Raw genomic sequence first — 23,986 nt, 5'->3', positions numbered from 1 at the left:
AAATGATAGACGCCTTTAGGGCCCTGACACACAAGGAGATTAGTCGCTCCATGACTACAGGGCAGGCAACTAATCTCCTCTGATTTTCCCACCGGCAATAATGTAAATCACTGGTGGGAAAACATGCAAATCATTTTGGCTTTCCGAAGTTGTCAGAAGTTTCCTTACGACATATAATTTAATTTTTATAGTAAGTTGGGTTGCAGTGGTTGCGTAAAGAAGTATTGGCCTATTTAGTAGGTCATAGAGGTACAGTATACAACTAGATCTATAAAATTATAATGATTGGTTAAATGAGCCATTTCTGAATATGAATCTAAGCAACATACATGAACAACATGTAATCAAACATACCTTGATCAATCCACAGCTTCACAGCCACAAACATGTTTTTGCTTAGTCATGGCTTCCAGCCCATTTATTGTCCACTGTATTGAAAGCCAAGATAAATGCTATTCTACATGTGGAAACATTCTTAAGCATTCTCCTAGGTTGACAAAGGAAGTTCTGAGTGAGCCATGGACATAAAACAGATTCCCTCAGACATTTAATAAATCATCCCTCAAATTGACATCACTAGTGGCTTCTCATACAGCTCTTACAATTATTTTTATTATTTTAGCATTACTTGCTGATTTCTCTCAATAACGGATAGAATATGGTTCATTTCCACCGTACTATTAATTTGCATGCAGTTATTTAAAAAAAAAATAAAAAAATATATGAATACATATTAAGTTTGTCATCTATATGACTATTATATGCTCTACCAAAAAAATCATGTAACATGATGTTGCACATGGTGCAAACTTCATATTCATGTCTGCAAAGTAGTATTTTTCATTAATTAAAAAAAAAAATTATACACTAATTTCATTCTACAGCTGCGGCTTGACCAAAAGCAGCTATGCATGTTTTATAGTCCAATAATCTCCAGGAACCAAGTATAATTCAACTGTAATTCAGAAGGGCCCTGAACATGAAATTTTCATTTTTTGTTTGTTTACAATGGCTAGCATCCCATACTTGAATGAGAAGTTATATACTATTACATTATCTAGTAGAGCTCAGATCAGTTGGGGCCAATCTTGAGGTTCCCAGTCTGCTTTTGGTAGATGGTTTGGATTAGAAGGCAGGAATTTTTCAAGTTCTTCTAACTGCAAGTATTACTTTAGTATCCGTGTGTTAGTCAAGAGCTTTTTACTCAGGTATGGTAAAACATTCTACAGAATAAATATAGCATTTTAGTTTGCACTATTGCTATAAAATGCCTCCGTAGCTTTCCTTCTCCTTAAAATTGTAATCGTTCTAAGTCTGATTACTGAGCTGCCAGACTGAAACACCAGAGAGAACACTTAAGTTTAAACTTCAATTTTAGAACAAAAAAATTCTGTTGTACTATCTGGGAAAAAAAAAAAAAAAAAAAAAAAAAAATCAGAACTGAAATCAGTATATGAAAGGTGAACAACCTCTTTAAACTCGTGTTACTATGTATTTAAAGGTATTGTCACAGTTTATGCAAACAGATGTATTTGCTGCCAGAAACTATATATGAACCCAGGCACATTTGCTTTTGTAACTTAAGCAATCTCCGTTTTCCTGTATAAGCCCCACATGTTGAGAAATGCATGGTAGCTAATGGATTTTTAGGCTAATGGCACATTTTTCACTGCTGCGGTGCTCTTGGAGAGAATCCCATGCTTCAAAATGCCCTCTCCTGCCTGCAGCCACTTCCCAGCCAAATGAATGGTTAGAACTCTGTCTATACAAACTGCAGGCACTGTCTATCTATCTCAGAGCTCTGCTGAACAATAACAATCTCTATTAATAAAGGCCTGTAAAACTCTTATGTGCTGTGTGACATTCCTGGCTCCCATGTTCATAGGTTTGTGCACACAGAGACAAGGGCATTTCAATTTACAAAGTACATGTGGAATGTATTAGGTGCTGCAAGAAAATCCTGTTTGCGTTGGGCCAAAGAATACCTAACCTTTGGTCAGACTGCAAGTTAACACTTTCACTGCTATCCCCGTCTTCTGCAACAAAATGGAATGTGTTGCATTGAGCGTTACAAGAGTTACATTCGAATTGTTCTTACTGTAGGACTTTGAGGAAATGTGAAGTTTATAAGTAAGCCCTGGATACATTTTGTACTTTTAACATATTTGTAGCTTTTAAGAAATATCAGTTGTAGTATATCAGATAATCCCTGAGTTGTAAAGCTATATGATGAGTATAGCTTCCTTTTCTGATATTCAGTGGGGTAAAGGGTCATGTGCAGGGTGTTTTATTTTTTGTTCCGTTTTTTTTTTTTTTTACTTTTTGGGTTCTAACTTTCTGTGCTTAAAGATTAGGCACATGACTACTTTGCCTCTCTAAATTACTGGCAGAGCAGCTCAAGAATCATACTTTAGAAATGTGCTTGTTGGATGTGCCATAATAACATTAAAGTTTTTTGCTTCTTGTCATAACGCTTAATTTATGCTGATGGACATTAATGGCGTTGCTTGCTCTGAAAACCAGTCTATCCTGCTTTAAAAGAAACATGAATGTTAGGCATGCAACTGAAGTCTGATGTTTTTTGCAGTGAACTTTAGACAAAAAAAGATGATTGCCTGTGTGTCCCAGACTGGACACTGATTATTTCACTGCTGATTGATGGCATCTGCAAGGAGTTTGTATGTTCTCCATGGACTAGCATTGCAAATGCTGTTGTCAGGATGCAGTTTATTGTAATGTTATTGTTTACAAAACTGTGCCCCTGACAACGGCCCTTGAGGCCAGCGCCATTTGAATATGTTTTTGACCCAATGAACACATTTTCATATGAGTAACTTGCTTAATGTAATTTATCTAACCCAACACACCACCGTATTCTCTTTACATATCAGCCACCAGATATGGATCATATGGCTCCAGAAGCAGTTAATCCCAGTATTTATAAAGCCAATCTGATATTAATCAGATGAAAAATGGCTTTGTATTGACAGAAATCGTTCTATCATGTTTGCCAATGACATTTATGGGCATAATAGGAACGTTCCCTGCAGTGCCTCAGCTGTATAGTAGAATGCATCAAATCCTCCACGGGTACACCGCTATCCCGATATATACTTAACAATTTCCAAGAATGAGGAGAGCAAAAAATAGCAAATTTAAAGCATTCTCCTTGCCCCAAAACTTCTTCCCCCAGAAGAAGACTGGGGGCAAGGAGAATGCTTTAAATTTGCTATTTTTTGAGTGCTCTCCTCATTCTTGGAAATTGTTAAGACATTTATGGACATTTTGTAAAAGTTTTAGATCAGTCCTTCCTGAGGTAGTAGAAGAAACATTTTACAGTACAAAAAAACAAGACTTCTTAAGTTCTTTTTGGGGCATCTTCATAAGAGTGGTACTTAACGTTTGAAGTTTTCCAATAGAGTGGCAAGGGATATGGGTTTGTTTTTTTGGACATTGTACATCCAAATTCTATATTATGAAAAAAAAACTCATAATTTGATAACATTAACATTGAAGGGCACATGGGAAGCATTTTTAGACACCCTGTTTAAGAGTGTGTTTGTTAGTGTTTTGGATCTAGTAAATGGCCAACAGATTCCGATGGCTCTTGCATACAAAAATTAAATATGTAAATATGGCTGCCACCCGTCATGGTTCCATGAATGTTGAACATACTTCCAAACAGCGCACATGTGTAAATGTATAGTTAATTACATACTGAGGGAAGAAATGCTTCATATTTGAAATAATTTACTTAGGCACACCTGACTGACCTGAATGGGTTGCATCACATTAGTGAACAGGTGAAATCTCCATTTCTGAGCCGCTCCCTCTGTAAGTTGCCTGTTTGGTCTTAGTGCAAAGTAAGGAGGCGTATATCTGCTGTGTCAGTCTTACTAACAGAAGCAATATTGATCAAAGGGTAGCTCACCTAATGGAACAGGTTATGCAATAAGATTTACAGATCAGATGAGTGTGTTAAGATTGTGGAAATAAATATTTTACTGGTGTAAAATAAATGGCTCATTTTAAAAAAAGCACTGTTTTACTTTTTACTTAAAAGTGAACTGTTTTCATACATTGCAGTCTTGGAAATAATGCATTACTAAGTGGAATATATTTTCTAATGTCCAACTAATGCCGAAATGAAAGGAATATTTTATACCACCTCAGACATGGTGTAACTGAGTTGATTCAATGAAACAAGGTCAGTGTGAGCAGAATTATTGGCACAAAAAACATTTTTTGCCAGAACATTAAACTCTGTAATGATTTTGCATCCATAACAACGTTATGTAGTTATTTAGAATTTCACAGCGTTCTTATTGTAGTGGTGATTTTTTTTAAACCCTTTTAAGATGGCCATACACATGTAGATTTAATCTGCCTGGTCGCCCCTTTGACCAAGTCCTGTTTTTATCCCTAGCAGTCCGATGACTGACCCCGAAGATATCGAACTGATTTTAATAGGATGGCATTTTCATAGGCTGGTTAAAAAATCCCATTGGATAGGGATTGTGATGGTATGGTCCTCTTCTGACATGCCCTGATAGCTGCCTGATATGATCCGCCTCATTTGGCCCAGAGTGTAGACGTAGTTGCCACTGTACTGTTAGACACTTTCTATATTTGACCAGCTGTTATTACTATGGGCGATGCAGCAATTCTAGACTGTTACTTTTACCTAAGTATTTAGGGGACCCCATGAGTGAATATAATCTGTTGTACCACAGAGGAAAGAAATCTTTTAGGTCATCAATCACTGCTGAGGAAGGGGTTGTGAGATACAACTATTTTGAAAGGAGGGTAGAAATGGGTTATAGAGTGCTGCTGAAATGGCAGATACAGTATAGATGAGTTACTTATGTGTGCATTTGCAGATATATTGTTAGTTTGAAAGAGAATCCACAAGCCTTTTTGATGAGTCCAGTACAGGAATATTGAACTTTCTGGGAACTGCTTCTGCCATTAAGGGGGAAATCTGCAAAATGTTTCTCTCAAACTCTTTGCATTTGAATGAAGTCTCTTTAGTTCCAAGATACAGAGGTCTTTTTCAATATACATTTGCCTTAAACTTCTGCTTTTTTCCTCAGCTCTGAAGTCTGGTGCAATTATGCTTTCTCTTGTTAAAGGAAATTAAGATGTTTGCCTGTCTTTACTTTGGACCATAACACTAAAAAAATGAGGCTCTGCATAAAGTTGGGCAAACATGTAAAGGTCTGCACGGCAATGTTTTATCAATATGCCCACCTTGATGTATGCAATATGGGGCTTATCCTGTCATTTGACCAAAGGCCCAATATAGCCATAATATAGTACAAGCAGGCCATCAAGAACAAATGCATCGATGAGCCACTGTGTTCTTTACCCCTAAGGGAATTTCAGGTTTGAGCAAATTTGACAGATTTTTCAGCCAGATGTTGGTCTAGTCGGGGAGGCCCCTCAGAGGGTCTATAATCTATAGCAAGATGTGGATTATATTTCAGATGACTACTACTACCTGATTATTTAGGGTGATGGAACACATTGAGGTTAGTGATGCGGATTTTGGCCTTTTTTGAGAAGGATTCAGACAAATCCAAGTGGCTGGCCTAACTGAATCCAAATACCTTAAATCATGTGGCTTTTCATCACACAAACAAGGAAGTAGTTTTTTTAACCAAGTGTGCATTGCGTGGCCCAACCTAGTCATAATTGGCATATGCTAATTAGGGTCCATTTCAGTTTGGTATTCAGCTCAATCTTTCACAAATGATTCAGGTTTCAGACAAATTCCAGATAAAATTTTTGGTGCATCCCTAATTGAGATGTTGTCTGTGATAAACTGCTCTACTGTGGTCGTCTAATCTCCTGCAAATGTTTTAATAATTGAAATCACCGGTGGGAAAACACATGCACTTTGCTTTCCCCAAAGTAAGTGGCTTCATGAAGCAAATTACAAATGCAATTGTCTAAGAGCAGATTCATAGCCAATCTCAACTTGTGCCACAGCCCTTAAAGGAACAGTTCAGTGTGAAAATAAAAACTGGGTAAATAGATAGGATGTGCAAAATTAAAAAATGTTTCTAATATAGTTAGTCAAAAATGTAATGTATAAAGGCTGGAGTGACTGGATGTGTAACATAATAGCCACAACACAACTTCCTGCTTTTAAACTCTATAACTCTGAGCTAGTCAGGGACTTGAAGGGAGGCCACATGGGACATATCTGTTCAGTGAGTTTGTAATTGATTCTCAGCATTCAGCTCAGATTCAAAAGCAACAGATATGACCCATGTGACCCCCCCCTCAAAGCAGGAAGTAGTGTTCTGGCTATTATATTACACATCCAGTCACTCCAGCCTTTATACATTACATTTTTGCTTAACTAAATATATTAGAAACATTTTTTATTTTGCACTATCTATTTACCCAGTTTTTATTTTCACACTGAACAATTCCTTTAAAGCAGGAAGTGAGTGTTCCACAGTCGTCTGTCCTTGTTTTTACATTGAGCTTCTGCTAGGTTCTGTCACTGTTCAGTTTCACATATGATTTGATATAAAAATAGCTCAGGAATCTGCAGAACGTGCAGTGTGAGTATGACGTGGGAGTCTGGAATTTGTCATACCTTTCCTGTGAAGTACAAGACGAAACAGCACCACCTTCTTTTTAGAAATTAAAACGCCTTTATTGGAACCCTTTAGGGCATTACAGCAACGTTTCGGGTCACACCTGACCCTTTGGCAAGCTTGACAAAGGGTCAGGTGTGACCCGAAACGTTGCTGTAATGCCCTAAAGGGTTCCAATAAAGGCGTTTTAATTTCTAAAAAGAAGGTGGTGCTGTTTCGTCTTGTACTACTAAGTGTATACCCGTGGAAAAGTGGCCACTGGATAACTTGCACCACAAGAAAGAAAAAGCCAGGAGGCTGTGCTGACTACCTTGTATATACCTTTCCTGTGAACCAGTCTTGGGTGCAGTGTTCCTTTCAGAAGGAAGAGACTGGCAAGATTAGCATCATGCAGGGAGTCATTGGTCTTGTTTTCTATGAAGAGCATCAATTTTGGTTAGTTTTGTTGTCACAATGTAGCAAATACACCATGAGTTACTCATACAAGCAATAATTACATATTTTTCCAAATGCTTTTATATGGTTTGCCCTTCCCATCCGTGTTTTGTGGAATAATCTGTTCCAAGGATAAACTCGCAGATTTGCAGCTGCAAGGATCCAGTTTCAAACCAGCTGTTCTAGAGAGACGGTCAGTGGAAACTTCCCCTAATCAGGATGTGTGGGGGGTGAAGGGAAGTGTTGGCACCAATAAGGAATGGAATTGGGGGGGAATGAGTAAAAATGCTCTTGGGTAGAAAATCCTATGCTTATATGAATGATCTGATGGAAAAGTCTGATGTGTTTTGCTGGTCTGAAAAAGATTACGTAATCAAAGCAAAAGACGATTAAAGGAATAGTTCAGTGTGAAAATAAAAACTGTGTAAATAGATAGGCTGTGCAAAATAAAAAATATTTCTAATATAGTTAGTTAGCCAAAAATGTAATATATAAAGGCTGGAGTGAACAGATGTCTAATAAAACAGCCAGAATCCAACTTCCTGCTTTTCAGCTCTATAACTCTGAGCTAGTCAGCGAATTGAAGGGGGGCCACATGATACATTTCTGTTCAGTGAGTTTGTAATTGATCCTCAGCATTCAGCTCAGATTCAAAAGCAACAGATATGACCCATGTGGCCTCCCCTCAAGTCTCTGATTGGTTACTGTCTGGTAACCAGGGCAACCAGTCAGTGTAAACCAAGAGAGCTGAAAAGCAGGAAGTAGTGTTCTGACTGACATGTTATACATCAAATCACTCCAGCCTTTATACATTATATTTTTGTCTAACTGTATTAGAAACATTTTTTATTTTGCACAGCCTATCTATTTACCCAGTTTTTACACTGAACAATTCCTTTAAGGGTTTATTAATAACTTGAATAGATTATCACACCATTACGACACTAGATGCAAGGTTTTCACACCTTATGTTATTCATTGGCACATATGGGCTGTACATTTCCTTCGCACCTCACAAGCCAAAAACAAGCACCTGTTTGAGGCCACTAGGAGCAACATCCAATGGATTGGAGAGCAACATATTGCTCACAAACCACTGGATAGGGGCCGCTGATCTAGCATGTACTAGAAATATATGGCAGCTACCTCATTAAAGTGGTGCAACTTGGAAGTGGTTGCATTTAAAAATAACTACATTACTTTATGGTCAATAAATAACAGCACAAAAACAATAGACCAAGAATACAAAACTGTAAAAACTTCAGAAGAAAAGTGTAAAATTTCAATACTCTGACCCTATTGCGCCATTTTGTATTAGCAGGGGGAAGTCCCATACAATAAATCTTCTTATTTTTTACAAGTCCTGTGAGTGCGGATCTTCTTGCAGTAGTTATTCATAATTTATTGACTCTGCACCCAGGCATACCAAACTTCTTAATCGTGAGTGCCGGCAACCTTTGGATTTATTTATATCTATCTATCTATCTATCTATCTATCTATCTATCTATCTATCTATCTATATATGCACCAAATCCACTATTTTGGATTCGCCCGAACACCCGAATCATTAGTGAAAGATTTGGCTGAATACCGAACCGAATCCTAATTTGCATATGCAAATTAGGGGTGGGAAGGGGAAAACGTCTTTCACTTCCTTGTTTTGTGACAAAAAGTCACTAAATTTCCCTTCTCGTGCCGATTCGGTTCGGCCGGACAGAAGGATTCGGCCAAATCCCGAACCGAGTAATTTTATATTATTTTTCACTTCACATACAAAATAGATTTATATTTTGGGGTCTTTACACGTCATAAAGATTGGATAAATGTATGCATATGTGCTATCAAAGTGATCAGAAGACCGTATCATGTTTTTCTTTGTACCCTATAACATGAAAGATACTACTATTTTTCAGTTCTTCTGAATCTATAGTTTAAAAAAAGTTTGGGGAGCTACCATACTCTTAAGGTATTTTGATGAAGAGATAATGGTACAGAATTGCCCAAATTGCCGCCATCCTAGTCTATTGTAAAACACAAATTCCCATAATCCTCAATTTCCTTATTCAACATGTCATGTAACTCAGTCCATTGTCTGTGAGTGGCTGTTCTGAGTCTTTTCCCATTGTTAAAAAACAGCCTGGGAAGACACGTTGCTGCAGTAATTCAGCTGTAAAATAGTTTGAGCATTAAGAGACTGGGCTAGTTGTCAAAATGACTGCATAATAATGTGCGTCTCTCACTGCGTTTAAGCTGCCAGATGTTTTCTGCTGCACATTTGATGCTGTGGAAAAGGAAGTGAGATGAAACCACCGGGACTGCTTTAGCAGCTTTTTGTGCTCTTGCCAAGTATAGCTTATGATTAATGCACCATATTGACCCCTCTATTAAAGTTGCATGAGTTCCTTAATCACAGCTGACTATAGACAAGACATAGAGTATATTCTTTGTTTTACATTAAATACCACCAGCTTATCATAATGAAGATGTGTATGACTGAAAGCATCCCACTAAGCTCAGTTTCTCTTCCATTAATTCATCTCCAGTACAACAGAAATACTTAGGTTAAAGGCATCAATGATGTCACTGCTAGACAGCATATATATATATGTACATTTACTCTCTTTAGTGAAGAGATGTTCACTGTTAGTCTGGCTGTATTGCTACTCACTTTTTCTAAAGGAAAGTTGTTCTAGAACATGCTAGTATTAGTATGAAACAGAAAATGGCGCAGAGAAGGGGCTACCTAACAGATGTTTTGGGGTAATATTTATTTTACAGAAAATGGCATTGTAGTTTGTACAAGAACAATTGCACAGACCTTGTGACAACCTATGGTTGTTGTATGTACCTAGCAATGCTCATAAAATTGGTGTCTTTTATCATAAACCCAGTCTGATTTTATCTGCCTCAGGCATTCTTACCCATACTCACAGTGATATATCATAATTTAAACTTGATTTTTTTTTTTAATGTGGAAAAAATCCTTGAAAATTTTATTGATTAAAATCGTGAAAAAAAATTCAATGCAGCACAATTACTTTCAGTAGGTTTCTGAAGTTTCATCAGCAGTTTTGAAAACATGAAAGTGTTTTAAAGTTGACCAATCTGCCTATTATCTTCTCACTGCTTACTTGTTGCCCACTTTATTACAGTATAGTTGGTATTATAACCAGCCCTTTACATTACAAGGGTATTAGTCTTTAATTTGTGGCTCCTACCACAGGGCTGAGAGCCGCTAAACATAAAACACCTTTCTTCTTGGATTGGCTGTTAAAGGACAACTAAAGCTTAACTAAAGTAGGCTAGAAATGTTGTACATTATGTTTTGGGCTTCTGTACCAGCCCAAGGCAACCACAGCCCTTCGACAGGGAGGATCTCTGCTTCCAAAGATGCCCCAGTAGCTCCCCATCTTCGTTTCTGCTGATTCACTGCACATGCTCTGTGCTGCTGTCACTTACTGAGCTTAGGGGACCACTCACAATATACATTATGCATAGAAAATAAATGTCACAATATAAGGCTAATTAGTAATTAATACAGATAATAACTATATGGCAGCTCAGAAGCCAGTGCAACTAGCATCAGAATTGAATAATCAGCCCTGTAGCATCAGATTATATTAGAGACAAACCTCATTTTCTGCTTGATAATTTTTGATGACCGCTAAGCTTAACTTCTCAACAGCTGCTCAAGGAATACTGAGCATGTGAGTGTCACAGACACTTTCCAAGATGGTGACTCCCTGTGACAATTTGAAGTCCTGGATCATTGCTGCTATTGAGAAGCTGAAATTTTAGGCTGATGCAATTAGTTCAGTATATAAAATATGGCATTTTTAGCCACATTAATTTTTAGGGTTTAGTTCTCCTTTAAACTTTAGTGCTAAATGGCATAACTAGACCCATTGGAGGCAAATGCTGTTTGGCTTCAGTTCATGTGTGCTTGAAAAGTGGAAAACAGGCTCTTTGCAGCCCCGGGTGCAAGCTGTACCCTCTGCCAGGGCAAAATTCTATAGATCAATTAAAGCAGCAGCACTCCGGTATTCTTGAAAAAGGAGAAAAACTTTACTCAAAGTGCCTAAAAGCTTAAATGTTTTACAATTTTATATCATGTCAGATTGTATCTTTTATGGAACATTGTGTAAGCAGAAGTCACTTTCTATCTTATATGGAACACACAGTATAAGACACACAATTGTTTCACTGTGGAGTGCTTAATGCACTAAAATGTTTCACTGAGCATTATGGGTAATATGGAGGTGAACATTTTGGCCCCTCATTTTCTTGTAGGTATGTAAACACGCGATGATATTGTTAATTAAAGGCTTGACAAATTGCCAGAATACGTAGAAGAATCACCGGCACACAGGAATTCAGTTAGCAGGGCAAGCCCTTGCAATTTTATTAATGCAGTGCAACGTTTTGGGGCACACTCCTTTGTGTGCCCTCGAAACATTGCACTGCATTAATAAAATTGCAAGGGCTTTCCCTGCTAACTGAATTCCTGTGTGCCGCTGATTCTTCTACGTACCTTGGTTGGGAGGTTGCCGATTCCCCTACCACCGAGCACCAGAACACGCTGCTTGGGTTTTGTGAGGTGTGCGGTTTCTCCATTTGGCTTTAAATTGCCAGAATAACCCGAAACATTGCCTTAAGGAACTTTCAGTAAAGTTTTTCATCAATAATACCGAAGTGCTGCTGCTTTAATTGATCTACAAATTCTGTCTGGCTGAGACAGTTGCTTAATTTATTGTGCCTATTTCCTGTAATACTGTTAAATCAAGATAATCCAGCTTGTATGCATCAGTTTGCCTGGTTCGGAACAGGAGTTCTCCAAGCAGGTTGCTGTTCTGTCAGGCAGGTAATTAATGGACTATAAAGGTGGTTTCTACAGCTGCTTTACATAGCCAGTGTTTGACCCCAGGGGTTTCTAGCCTTGGTTAAAGCCGAGGATAAGACACTGCTTCCTTCTAACACAACTGAACTTTTCAAGTGCGTATGTCGACAATTCCAAACATGCATGATTATAAAATGGAACAGATTTGTGAGAATGTCCCATGACCACCTTGCACATCACTGACATCTTGTTTATCTCTCCAAAGGATCAGAGCACAGATGTCTTATTTGGCTTAATACTGCTGAAAAATTTAAATGCCTTGCTTCCTTCCAAGACACCTACTTTGGAAAGTGATTACGAGTTTTTGCTCATTTCCACTGTGTTTTATTCTCCTAAAATTACCCACTGAGGACTACCCAATGGTGGTGAATTTTGTGACTGTATACAATATCACAGCTGTGTATATACAACATAGAGCTAATCTGTAGGGCTCTAGTGGATGTATCCGGACTGACCCTTCACATTATCCATGGATCCTTTGGGTGGAAACTGTGCAACTGGCCATACACATTCTGTTGAGTGAAGATTTGTGGCTATTTTAAATGAGCCCTTCTACTTGGTTCTCGCTGCGAGATGTTGTGAACGTACAAACTCTTGTCTTTAGAAGTCAGTAGATAGGTTAGACTTTTTAGCCTGGTCTAATGGTCAGAGTAAGCAGGTCTTAGGAGAAATAATGCAGCTGTGGCTCCTCCCACTTATTGATCTTCCAGTGCTGCGATTTATGCTGATATGTTAGGCACCTCAGCTGGTGGTCCTTTAAATAAAACACGCACTGACCTGGAGAAAAAAAACGTCTCTTAAGCTGGCCATAGACGCAGAGATACGATTGTACAAATCCTTGATCCGTGCGATTTTTCGGATTTTTCCAGACTCTGTTGACCGTTGCAGTGCTGCTATACTGATCCTAGGGACCCTATTAGCCCATATACTGTAAATGAAATAATAGCTGTGTTAACCTGGGTGAAAAAGATTTAGTGAGCCATATGGGTGTATTCTGAAACGCATAAAGGCACATACTTAACTTTTAGTAAATTAATTCTACCATAGAGCGATAGTGGTAACGAAGTCCGCTGTGCACATTTGGATATCATGTCTGTAACAATAGGGTCTATGTTGGTTGTTTTATAGCAGCTAATATCCTGTGTAATCTGTATACCTAGATAATGCTGTATAATGCTTATTGATAACGTGACATCACATTCTGTGCTAATATTAATCTTATTACAAGTTCATTCTTCCGATTTCTTGTTGTGGGAATATGTTTTTTTTTTCTAATTGTTAATTTTTTTAAAAAAAATTTCTTCTCTTTAGGACCAGTTTGATAATTTGGAGAAGCATACACAATGGGGCATAGACTTCCTGGACAAGTATGCAAAGTTTGTGAAAGAAAGGTTAGAGATTGAGCAGAATTATGCAAAACAGCTAAGGTAAGGAATTTTGGTAAATGTTTGTGTTATGTTTTGGTGCTGGGAAGTCTAATAATTGCAGATGTAACATTTTGCCATTGTCATTCAGAGAAAACACCGGTCAGTTCTATGCTCGCAGCTTTGACAGACAGAAAACTCCAAGGTTTTTTTTTGTTTTTTTTTTAAACTTTTATTTCGAGCACAAGTTTACTCGTTTATAACATATACGTTCACATTCACAATGCACTGGACATTTTATAGTTTTAAACCTGCTGTGAAAAACACTTAGAGAAAGAGTAAGGTTTTAAAGGGAGGAAAGGTAAGATAGGGTTTGTAGTAGAGGGAGAGGGTAGTAATTGTGTGAGGTCAAAATACCTGTGATTCATGTAGAAAAATCTGCTGTTATACATTAAACAGCTAAATAATCCAGTAATATAGTTCAGTTGCTTCTCTCAACTCTAGTGAGAGACTATGCTCGTGTATTTGGAAGACCAAGTTTAGTCCAGGTCGTTAAGCCAATCTAGTGTGAGTTGGCGTGAATTTTGCTTCCTTTTGGTGTAGTATTCATTTTGTAGGAACCAGAGAGTCCAGATGGTGGTGAATTTAGAGGGACAACCTCTTGGTGTATAGATTTGCTCTAAAATTGGGAGTGTTTGCTCCACCAGGCTTATCCAGAAGTTGATTGTGGGTCGGTGTTCCTCTTTCCATTTGATGGCAATTGCCTTTTTGTTCTGAGTTCTTACACCTATTACATATATCAGGAAATGCAGGGTTGATTTTATGTAGGATGGATGGTGTGTAGTAAGCTCTGTGCAGGTATTTAAATTGTATGAGCCTGACTCTGCCTCTAATAAGGGACTGTATAGATTCAGCAAGGATTCTGTGAGGTCAGGAATATTTATCCATTTTTGGTAGAGTTCACGTTTGGTGATTTGTTTGCTGGTCCTGATATGATTGTAGATAGTGGATAGTGATTTGTGGAGTTGTTCTTTCCGGATACGTTTTTCAATTGGGGTAAAATCTGAGGTTCCCCGGGCGAAATCGCTGGGTGAGAGCATGTCTCAATTGCAAATATTGAAATAACATCTTGATTGGTATATTGAAGTTGTCCTTGAGTTGTTGGAAGGGGAGTAGGGAGTTGTCCTTATAGATACATTATCTCTAAGTATTCCACATTATGTTTTGCCCAAATGTGAGGATCAGGTATTGTTGTTAAGTCCTGGAGAGCAGGGTTATGCCCTAATGGAGTGTGTGGTGATATAACCACTAAGCTATTTCCTATTCTGTTAGAGCCTACCTGCCAAGCTTTAACCGTATTTTACATCATTAAAGTGGGATAAGTCCTTCCCGGTGGCCTTCTATATATCAGGTTCCTCAGGCCTTCTAAAGAACCTATAAGATAGGCTTCTAGTATCGTCAACGGGTCCTCTGGGTGTGGACTGAGCCATCTCCTAAGAGGTGCCAGCTGTGAGGCTAGAAAATAGCCCATCATGTCTGGTGTGGCTAATCCTCCCAGAAATAGTGGCATGGTTATCACATTGTATTTTACCCTTGTAGGGCCTGGTGAACAGTAGAGTTTATTTAGGTGGCTTTGGAATTGCTTAAAGAATGTTGGGGGAATCCAGGTAGGTGACTGCCTGTATAGATATAAAAATTTGGAAAGGAACTTCCTCTGGTTGTGGACTGAGCCATCTCCTAAGAGGTGCCAGCTGTGAGGCTAGAAAATAGCCCATCATGTCTGGTGTGGCTAATCCTCCCAGAGATAGTGGCATGGTTATCACATTGTATTTTACCCTTGTAGGGCCTGGTGAACAGTAGAGTTTATTTAGGTGGCTTTGGAATTGCTTAAAGAATGTTGGGGGAATCCAGGTAGGTGACTGCCTGTATAGATATAAAAATTTGGAAAGGAACTTCCTCTGGTTGTGGACTGAGCCATCTCCTAAGAGGTGCCAGCTGTGAGGCTAGAAAATAGCCCATCATGTCTGGTGTGGCTAATCCTCCCAGAGATAGTGGCATGGTTATCACATTGTATTTTACCCTTGTAGGGCCTGGTGAACAGTAGAGTTTATTTAGGTGGCTTTGGAGTTGCTTAAAGAATGTTGGGGGAATCCAGGTAGGTGACTCCCTGAATAGATATAAAAATTTGGAAAGGAACTTCATTTTAAATAAATTTATTCTGCCTATAAGTATAAGTGGAGTTTAAACCATTTATCAATTGTTTTTTGGGGGTCCACTAGCAGCAGTAATGATTTAGCCCAGTTGATCTTGAGGCCTGAGAAATGTGCGTGGTTGTTGAGTGGTTGTTGATTACAGTATATACTCGAGCATCCAAAATGTGCTGAAAAAGTCTACCTCAGCTTATACTCGAGTCAGTGGGCAGTAGCTGAGATTGCAGTCACTTTTAATCATTCCTATACCAACAGTTCGCTTGGGGAGAGACTGCAATATCACACAGCGCCCTCTGTTGGTTATATGAAAGAATAACAGTGCGCCCTCTGTTGGTTATATGAAAGAATAACAGTGACTGCAATATCACACAGCGCCATCTGTTGGTTATATGAAAGAATAACAGTGACTGCAATATCACATAGCACCCTCTGTTGGTTAGGAAAGAATAACAGTGCGCTCTCTGGTTATATGAAAGAATAACAGTGACTGCAATTTCACACAGCGCCATCTGTTGGTTATATGAAAGAATATCAGTGCGCCCTCTATTGGTTATATGAAAGAATAACTGAATGCAATATCACACAGCGCCCTCTGTTGGTTATATGAAAGAATAACAGTGACTGCAAAATCACACAGCAACCTCTGTTGGTTATATGAAGGATTAACAGTGATGGCAATATCACACAGCGCCCTCTGTTGGTTATATGAAAGAATAACAGTGCGCCCTCTGTTGGTTATATGAAAGAATAACAGTGACTGCAATATCACACAGCGCCATCTGTTGGTTATATGAAAGAATAACAGTGACTGCAATATCACATAGCACCCTCTGTTGGTTATATGAAAGAATAACAGTGCGCCCTCTGGTTATATGAAAGAATAACAGTGACTGCAATATCACACAGCGCCATCTGTTGGTTATATGAAAGAATAACAGTGCGCCCTCTGTTGGTTATATGAAAGAATAACTGACTGCAATATCACACAGCGCCCTCTGTTGGTTATATGAAAGAATAACAGTGACTGCAATATCACACAGCAACCTCTGTTGGTTATATGAAGGATTAACAGTGATGGCAATATCACACAGTGCCCTCTGTTGGTTATACGAAAGATTAACAGTGATGGCAATATCACACAGCTGCACATGGTAGTGGGACAGTGGGACAATGCACACAGTAATCCGTTTGGCAATTCTCTGTCACCATCAACTTTGCAAAGAACTCCGGTTGATCGCTGGGGGGACGCTTTGGCGGAATGTGCGCTGCTGGGAGACAGGGCTGTAGTTGTGTCTAGGCTTATACTCGAGTCAATAAGTTTTCCCAGTTTTCGTAGGTAAAATTAGGTACCTCGTCTTATACTCGGTTCGGCTTATACTCGAGTATATACGGTAGTTGGAAGGCTTGTTGAAGTGAAGGGCCTGGGTCATTTAGGTAGAGAAGTGTGTCGTCCGCAAATAGCAAGATTTCTTCCCTTAAATTCCCAATTTCAAATCCCCGTACCTCGTATTAGACATGCCAGTGGTTCCATGGCCAGGGCAAAAAGACCCAGTGACAGTGGGAACCCTTGGCGTGTACCTCTGGTCAGGTTAATGGGGAGGAAAGTTCTAGGTTGTACAAAATTCTGGCTGTAGGTCTAGTGTAAAGAGCCTATATCCGGTTAAGAAATTCTTACAAAAGCCAAATATTCTTAGGGTTTCCCATATAAAATGTCCATTTGACCGAATTGAATGCCTTCTCATGGTCTAAGGAGGCAATGACTCTAGTGCCTGAATTTGTGTGGGGAATTGGTACATTGGTATATATCCTTCTGATATTCAACTCCGCTGCTTTGCCTTAATGCTATTACATAGTAAAGTTTTGGTTTGAGCATTGGGATCTTGGATATACCCCTACTCTGCCTCTTTCAGTGCGTCCTCGATGTTAACCATTGTTTGTGTGGCTAATTTTCTTACATGGGCGATCTTAGACTATAGACTATATGCTTTCATAGCGTCCCAAACGAGTGGCGGTATTTATATTAATCTGGAGGTAGTCATTTATTGACTGCTCTATATTTTTCTTTGTCTGGATGGGTAATACAGTAAGGGTTTAATCTCCAGGTTTTACTGCTGGGTTGCGAGTGTAATCGCCATGTAATTAGCATCGGGCATGGTCCAATACTCCCCATGGGAGGAAGTCGGGTCTAGTAATTTTAGTGGACATTCCGATCGAGGTGGAGGTGAGATTGATCCTTGACATGGCACCTCTAGAATAACAGAAGGACTTCTGTTTAGTTGGGTTACAGCTCCTCTACACATCCACCAATCCAGCAGTTTGTGCCCAGGCCTTCAACCCTCCTGTTTCTGGTCTCCCAGAAGTAAAAAGGGTTAGGCAGTCTTTTCTCCCATCCATTACTGCATTAAAGTTCCTCATTATCAATATCGGATCTAAGGGTAAAGCGGCTATATGTGACAGCAGTTTATATAAAAGAGAGTCATTGAAGGGGGGAGGCAAGTATACATTTACAATGATATATCGGAAACCAGCTAGGGAGGCATAGATGAGAGTGAATCTACCTTCGGAATCATTCTGGAGATTCAGTAGTTGGAATGGAAGTGACCTGTTAATTAAGATTGAGGTCCATCTCGCGTAGTTAGAGTAAACAACATGGTAGGCTTGTGCTAGCCATATCTTTTTTAGTGGGTTAGGGTTGGAGCATTTACAGATATGAGTCTCCTGGAGGCATATTATTTGAGGATTGTATTTTTGTAGAAAGTTAAAAACCAATGGCCTCTTCAGAGGTGCGTTTAATCCTCTGACATTCCAGGAAATGGCTGTTATTTCAGCCCCCATTTTTAGATGATATGACTGAGAGATTTCGGCCCACATTCGGTTTTGAGGCAATTATCCGAAACAATTTTGTGGTATCTGATCCTTCGGCTGTTTCGGGGAAGCCAATAATCCTCACATTATTCCTTCGTAGGCGATTTTCGAGGTCATTCGATTTTGCCACCTCCAGCCTACTATGTAAATGGCCCATGTGCTCAGGCAAAGGGTGGCAAAAGTCCTCTAACTCCCCAACTTGCCTCTCGACTTCGGTTGTACTCTCCTGAACCTTTTGTAGGTCTTGTCGCAGGATATCGACGTCTATCTGCAGCTCCTTGACCTTAGCCATGGTTGCTGCGTAGCAAGTTTGAATGGTGTTCTGGAGGACCAATACTACCTGTGTCAAAGTAGGTTCATCATTGTCATTAGATTCTGGCAGTGTTGCCGTGCATTGGTTAAACTGCTGCATTTGCTTCAGAAACACTACTATTGTTTATATAAAAAAGCTGCTGTGTAGCAATGGGGGCAGCCATTCAAAGGAGAAAAGGCTCAGGTTACACAGCAGATAAGCTCTGTAGAACATAAGTGTTATCTGTTATCCACTATTTAACCTGTGCCATAGCCTTTTTTTTCAATTTCCGCCATTGCTACACAGCAGCTTGTTTATATGAATTATAGTAGTGTTTCTGAAGCAAACAGATGAGTTTTAACAGGGCAGGGCAACACTACATGATATTTGCATTACTTTAAAACACTTATTTTTAGGTGTTACTGTTCTTTTAAAGGGTTTGTTTACCTTACTAAAAAAAATTTTGCTAACATTCCACAAATAATGTATAAAAATGTATCCGCTAATGTAGCAAATTATAACCATGTCTGCATTTGGATTACTGAACTACTGTTTAAGTGAAACGGCAAAGAGAGGAACTTGAAAGTTTAAACATTCATTTTAGAAAAAAATAGAAAGCGATCGAAACAAGTCTTTACTTGTGGTGTACCATATGGAAACAACAGAACCCGAAAAAAGTGTTTGAAGGTGAACAACCCCTGGCTGAGAGCAGTGGAGCCAATGTTACATATGCCCTCATATTAACAGCGAACAGGCAGTGAGGAGCTGGACGGTAAGTCTTCAAAACACTAAGTCTATCATTAGCAAAAGGGCATCTAGTCAAAATGTAAGGTATATTGAACAGTTCTTAGAATTGTCTGTGATTTTGCAAGAACCTGTTTAGGGTTAGGAGCCTCTTAAAAGGGTTGTTTACCTTCAAACGCTTTTTTTCGGTTCAGGTGGTTTCAGATATTTCTCCAGAAATTAAGACTTTTTTCCAACTACTTACTATGGGAGACCATTTTTCTAATATTAAAGGGTAAGGTTTAATTTTTCACCTTCTAAAGCAACTCTGGGAGTTGCCGACTCTTTAACTCTTCATTTACATGATACATTTGTTATCTTTGTCTCAAAAAAACCTTACCAAAGATATCTGCAAATGTAAGCGACCATATTTGAGCTAGGATTGCCACCTTTTCTGGAAAAAAATAAAGGCCTTCCTATATATTTATCTATTTTCCCTAATAATAACATTGGGACCAACCATAATTTTTACTGGCCAGGCTGGTAAAATACCGGCCAGATGGCAACCCTAGTTTGAGCCTTTTTTGACTGACTAAACGGCTTCCTCACAATGTTTGCGACCAAATTTCTTTTGCAAACGTTCACAGTGTATGTAATAGAAATTGCCAATCGCAAACCATTTTTGCGACAAAATATTTAATGAAACTCCAGAGCTGGTGTTAAAATTTTGCAATGATCAATTGAGATTTACAATGCAATACAGGCCTAGTGAAGAATATTACATTGCGACAGTAAAAGTTTTGCTCCCTGTGAATTTTATTACATTTCTGACTCCTCAGTTGGAATACTCACTACCTATCTGTCTTCGAAGCGATGTCTGCAAAAGTAATTTTTATGTGATCTGAGGCAAACAAACCTAACAACATTATGTTCAGTGCCAAATTTTGGTGGTGCAAAGCTTACTGCCATTGAACTCTGAAGCAGTGAAACATTGTCCGCTTCAGTGATAAATAGTGTTTCACCATCTAGCAGTCTGATGGTAAAGTCAGGAGTTGGCAGAGAACCTGTGGAAGAATTCAAGTCACTCCTGATCACCAATATCAGTGATACACCTCACTAATGCTTTTGTGGTTGAATGAAAGCAAATCCCACCAACAATATTCAACAACTGATGTGAAAAGCCTTCCCAGAAGAGTAGAGGCTGCCTCAAAGAAAGTACCCACTTATTAAATGAATATATAAATACCCTTGGTTTTGGAATGAAATGTTTTTGTCAATATAGTGTAGCTATTTAGTGAGGCATGGACAACTGAATGAAGAACAAGGCTTTTGGAAAGAAGCAGACCCAGGTCTTTGACCAACCTTATATAGGTTAATATAACTTAAAGGTTACTGATCTAAACCTTTTACATTTGATTTCTAAGCAAGGCATCTCCTTCTGGTTTTGTTTTAAGCAGCATAATATGTTCTGTACTTGTTTTTTTGTACTTGGTTTTTTTTTGTTTTTTTTACCCTGGAGGAATCAGATTATTGTGTGATTTAGCTTTTTGTGAAGTATCCTCAATTTGCTTGCCAAAAAGGGAAAGGGAGAAGTGCAAAGCACCTTATGGTAATGGAAAATAAGTAGAAGAGGGATAATTATACCACTCCGTGGGATGAAATAGGAAGGATGTGGTAAGAGAGAGAAAAAAAAGACCTGAGCTGATAGAATTTGTTCTGAAAAATGGAAGCATCGCTTTAGTTGCACAGGGATTGTGTTGGATGATCGTTGACTTGACAAAACTATTTTCAGTCTTTCTTATTTGAACACATGGCAGCATTACAATAAGTTTGTGCTCACTTAAAGGGCATCTATCATTCAAAAATATCTTCCTTTGCCAGAGGTGTTACAGTAGTTGCAGTAGTGGGAAACAATACGTCTGCATAATGAGAAAGCTTGGGCACTCTGATTATGCATATGTGTGTGGCCCAGCATAGTCCCCAGCACAGAGCTCCCTATTTTTCTTGACAAAATACTAATATATCCCCCAAATGGAGCACATGCTGTATTAGGTGGGTACACTGTGACTACACTACCACAACAACACACTAAAGCCCTACCTTAACTTTTTTTTTTTTTTTTTTAAATTAAAGGTCATCTATCACAAAAAAAAATTCCCTCACCAGTGGTGAAGGCTACTGGAGCCTGCAATGCGTATTGGGAAAACAAGAGAGCTGCTACATGCACAGACACACACATGTACATGATGCACCCACATTAGTTTAGTTCACACCTGTTTATTTCTGGATCCTATGTCATGTGTATAATAAGAGAGCTGGAACACTTACTCATTATGTGAACGTGTGTGCCCCAGCATGGACACCTAACCACAAGCTCACTTCTGGCTCAGTAATATTACATGGGACAAACATTAGTTTAATATATATGTACCAGATATGCAACAGTTATACTTTAGACTTCTTAAAGGGATATGGTCATGGGAAAAAATGTTTTTTTCAAACCACATCAGTTAATAGTTCCGCTCCAGCAAAATTCTGCACTGAAATCTGTTTCTCAAAAGAGCAAACAGGTTTTTATATTTAATTTTGAAATCTGACATGGGCTAGACATATTGTCAGTTTTCTAGCTGCCCCAGTCATGTGACTTGTGCTCTGAAAAATTTCAGTCACTCTTTACTGCTGTACTGCAAGTTAGCATGATATCACCCCCTCCCTTTCCCCCCCAGCAGCCTAACAACAGAACAATGGGAAGGTAACCAGATAGCAGCTCCCTAACACAAAGTAACAGCTGCCTGGTAGATTTAAGAACATCACTCAGTAGTAAAATCCAGGTCCCTCTGGGACACATTCAGTTACATTGAGTAGGAGAAACGGCAGCCTGCCAGAAAGTAGTTCCATCCTAAAGTGCTGGCTCTTTCTGAATGCACATGACCAGGCAAAATGACCTGAGATGGCTGCCTACACACCAATATTACAACTAAAAAAAAAAAAAACTTGCTGGTTCAGGAATTAAATTTTATATTGTAGAGTGAAATTATTTTCAGTGTAAACAGTGTCATTTAGACAAAAAAAATTACATCATAAAAATCATGACACAATCCCTTTAATCTACTGTAATAATTTCCCCTTTTAAATGACAACATATTGATTAAAATATGTAAATTTCCCTAATTGTATACCACAAATAATACCACTTACAAATTGCTTTCTTTTTATATATTTAACATTTTCTAGAATTTGATTTAAAACTCGATTTTAGCCCCCCCATCTTTTTTCTTAGCACCAGTTCAGCAAGTAGATCAGTAAGTTTTTAAACTGTAACAATTTGATACATTAGTTGATACATTGTAGAAGAACAGCAGAACAATTTTATTGAGTCATGCTCCATGAGCTTTACAAACATCTTTGAAGGAGCAACTGTCGTAACTGATTTATTAGTTGCTGAGTACTTTCAAATGAATAGGCAGAAGGTGGCAGCTTAACAGACATGAAACAGCATGCAAGGCATTTTGAGAAATGGATTATTTCCTGGAGGAACGCTGAATTATTCTATATTGTTTCAAGTGTAGCAACCAAGAGTGCAAAAACTGGACAAATGCTAATTTGATTTGCAGTTAAGTTGACTTAACCCCTCACAATTGTCAGTGAATGTATATTGGAAATTTGCCTTCAACTACATTTTTTTATTGGGCAAATTGTAATTTTTGAGTTTCCATCCTTTAGGGTGGGGTGGGGAATCCCAACCCTTTTTTTTTTTTTTTTTTTTTTTTTTTCTTCTTTTACCAGTGAACCACATTCAAATGTAAAAAGAGTTTGGGAGCAACACAAGCATGAAAAAATCTCATAGAAAGTGCCAAATAAGGGTTATGATTGGCTATTTGGTAGCACCTTGTGGACTGGCAGCCTACATGAGGCTCTGTTTGGTAGTGCACATGGTCTTTATTCCTCAAAAACCAGGAATTAAAAAAATAACACTTATTTTTGGGGACCCTGGGAGCAACATCAAATGGATTGGTGAGCAACATGTTGCCCGCGAGCCACTATTGATTGGGGATCACTACTCTAGACTGAGAATTAGCTAAATCTATTTGCATATTCTAGGGAACAGCAGTCCCTCCCTACTGTTTTTGAGCATTTTTAAACCTGGCCCAACCACGTTATTTGATATGAATTGACTTTATTCTAACTTTTTTTTTTTCTTAAAGGTTTTTATTTTTGCATTTTAACAATACAGCGCAAATATAAGAAAGTCAAGGAGATTACATTCATTATTATTACATTATTTATTATCTCGGTATACACAGCAGTTCTGTTACATGCCATTTGTAGCTGGGGAGTCCAGCCAGGGTCCCCAAATTTTATCAAATTTATCCGGGACACCATTGGTGATATAGGTCATCTTATAGAGTTCCAGCTGTTTATTAACTAGGGCTTTCCATTGTGCCACAGTGGGGAGTGTGGGGCCCATCCAGTTCATAGCTACCACTTTTTTTTGTGTATAAGGGAAGTAGAAAATACAGTGTCCGTGAAAGTATATTCGGTAGCAGATCGTGCATAATACTGTATGTAAGATACAAACTTCTGGACA

At 38.6% G+C, this 23,986-nt stretch overlaps 1 protein-coding gene across 7 annotated transcripts in view; it reads left to right on the top strand.

Moving 5' to 3' along the window:
- The window catches only part of fnbp1l.S (formin binding protein 1 like S homeolog), a 73,245-nt gene that overhangs the window by 19,331 nt on the left and 29,928 nt on the right, over positions 1-23,986 (top strand). For 6 of the 7 annotated variants that reach the window (XM_041591344.1, XM_041591345.1, XM_041591346.1 and 3 more), the window contains 1 exon segment: positions 13,256-13,371. The exons of the other annotated variant lie outside the window; for it this stretch is intronic. In XM_041591344.1, coding sequence (XP_041447278.1) covers positions 13,256-13,371 — 116 coding nt within the window. 7 annotated transcript variants of the gene reach the window in all.

Source organism: Xenopus laevis, chromosome 4S (assembly GCF_017654675.1).
Source record: "Xenopus laevis strain J_2021 chromosome 4S, Xenopus_laevis_v10.1, whole genome shotgun sequence".
In the NCBI taxonomy this organism is placed as follows: Eukaryota; Metazoa; Chordata; class Amphibia; order Anura; family Pipidae; genus Xenopus; species Xenopus laevis.
The sequence above is the reverse complement of the archived record's forward strand: the minus strand, read 5'-3'. Positions and strand labels throughout refer to the sequence as shown.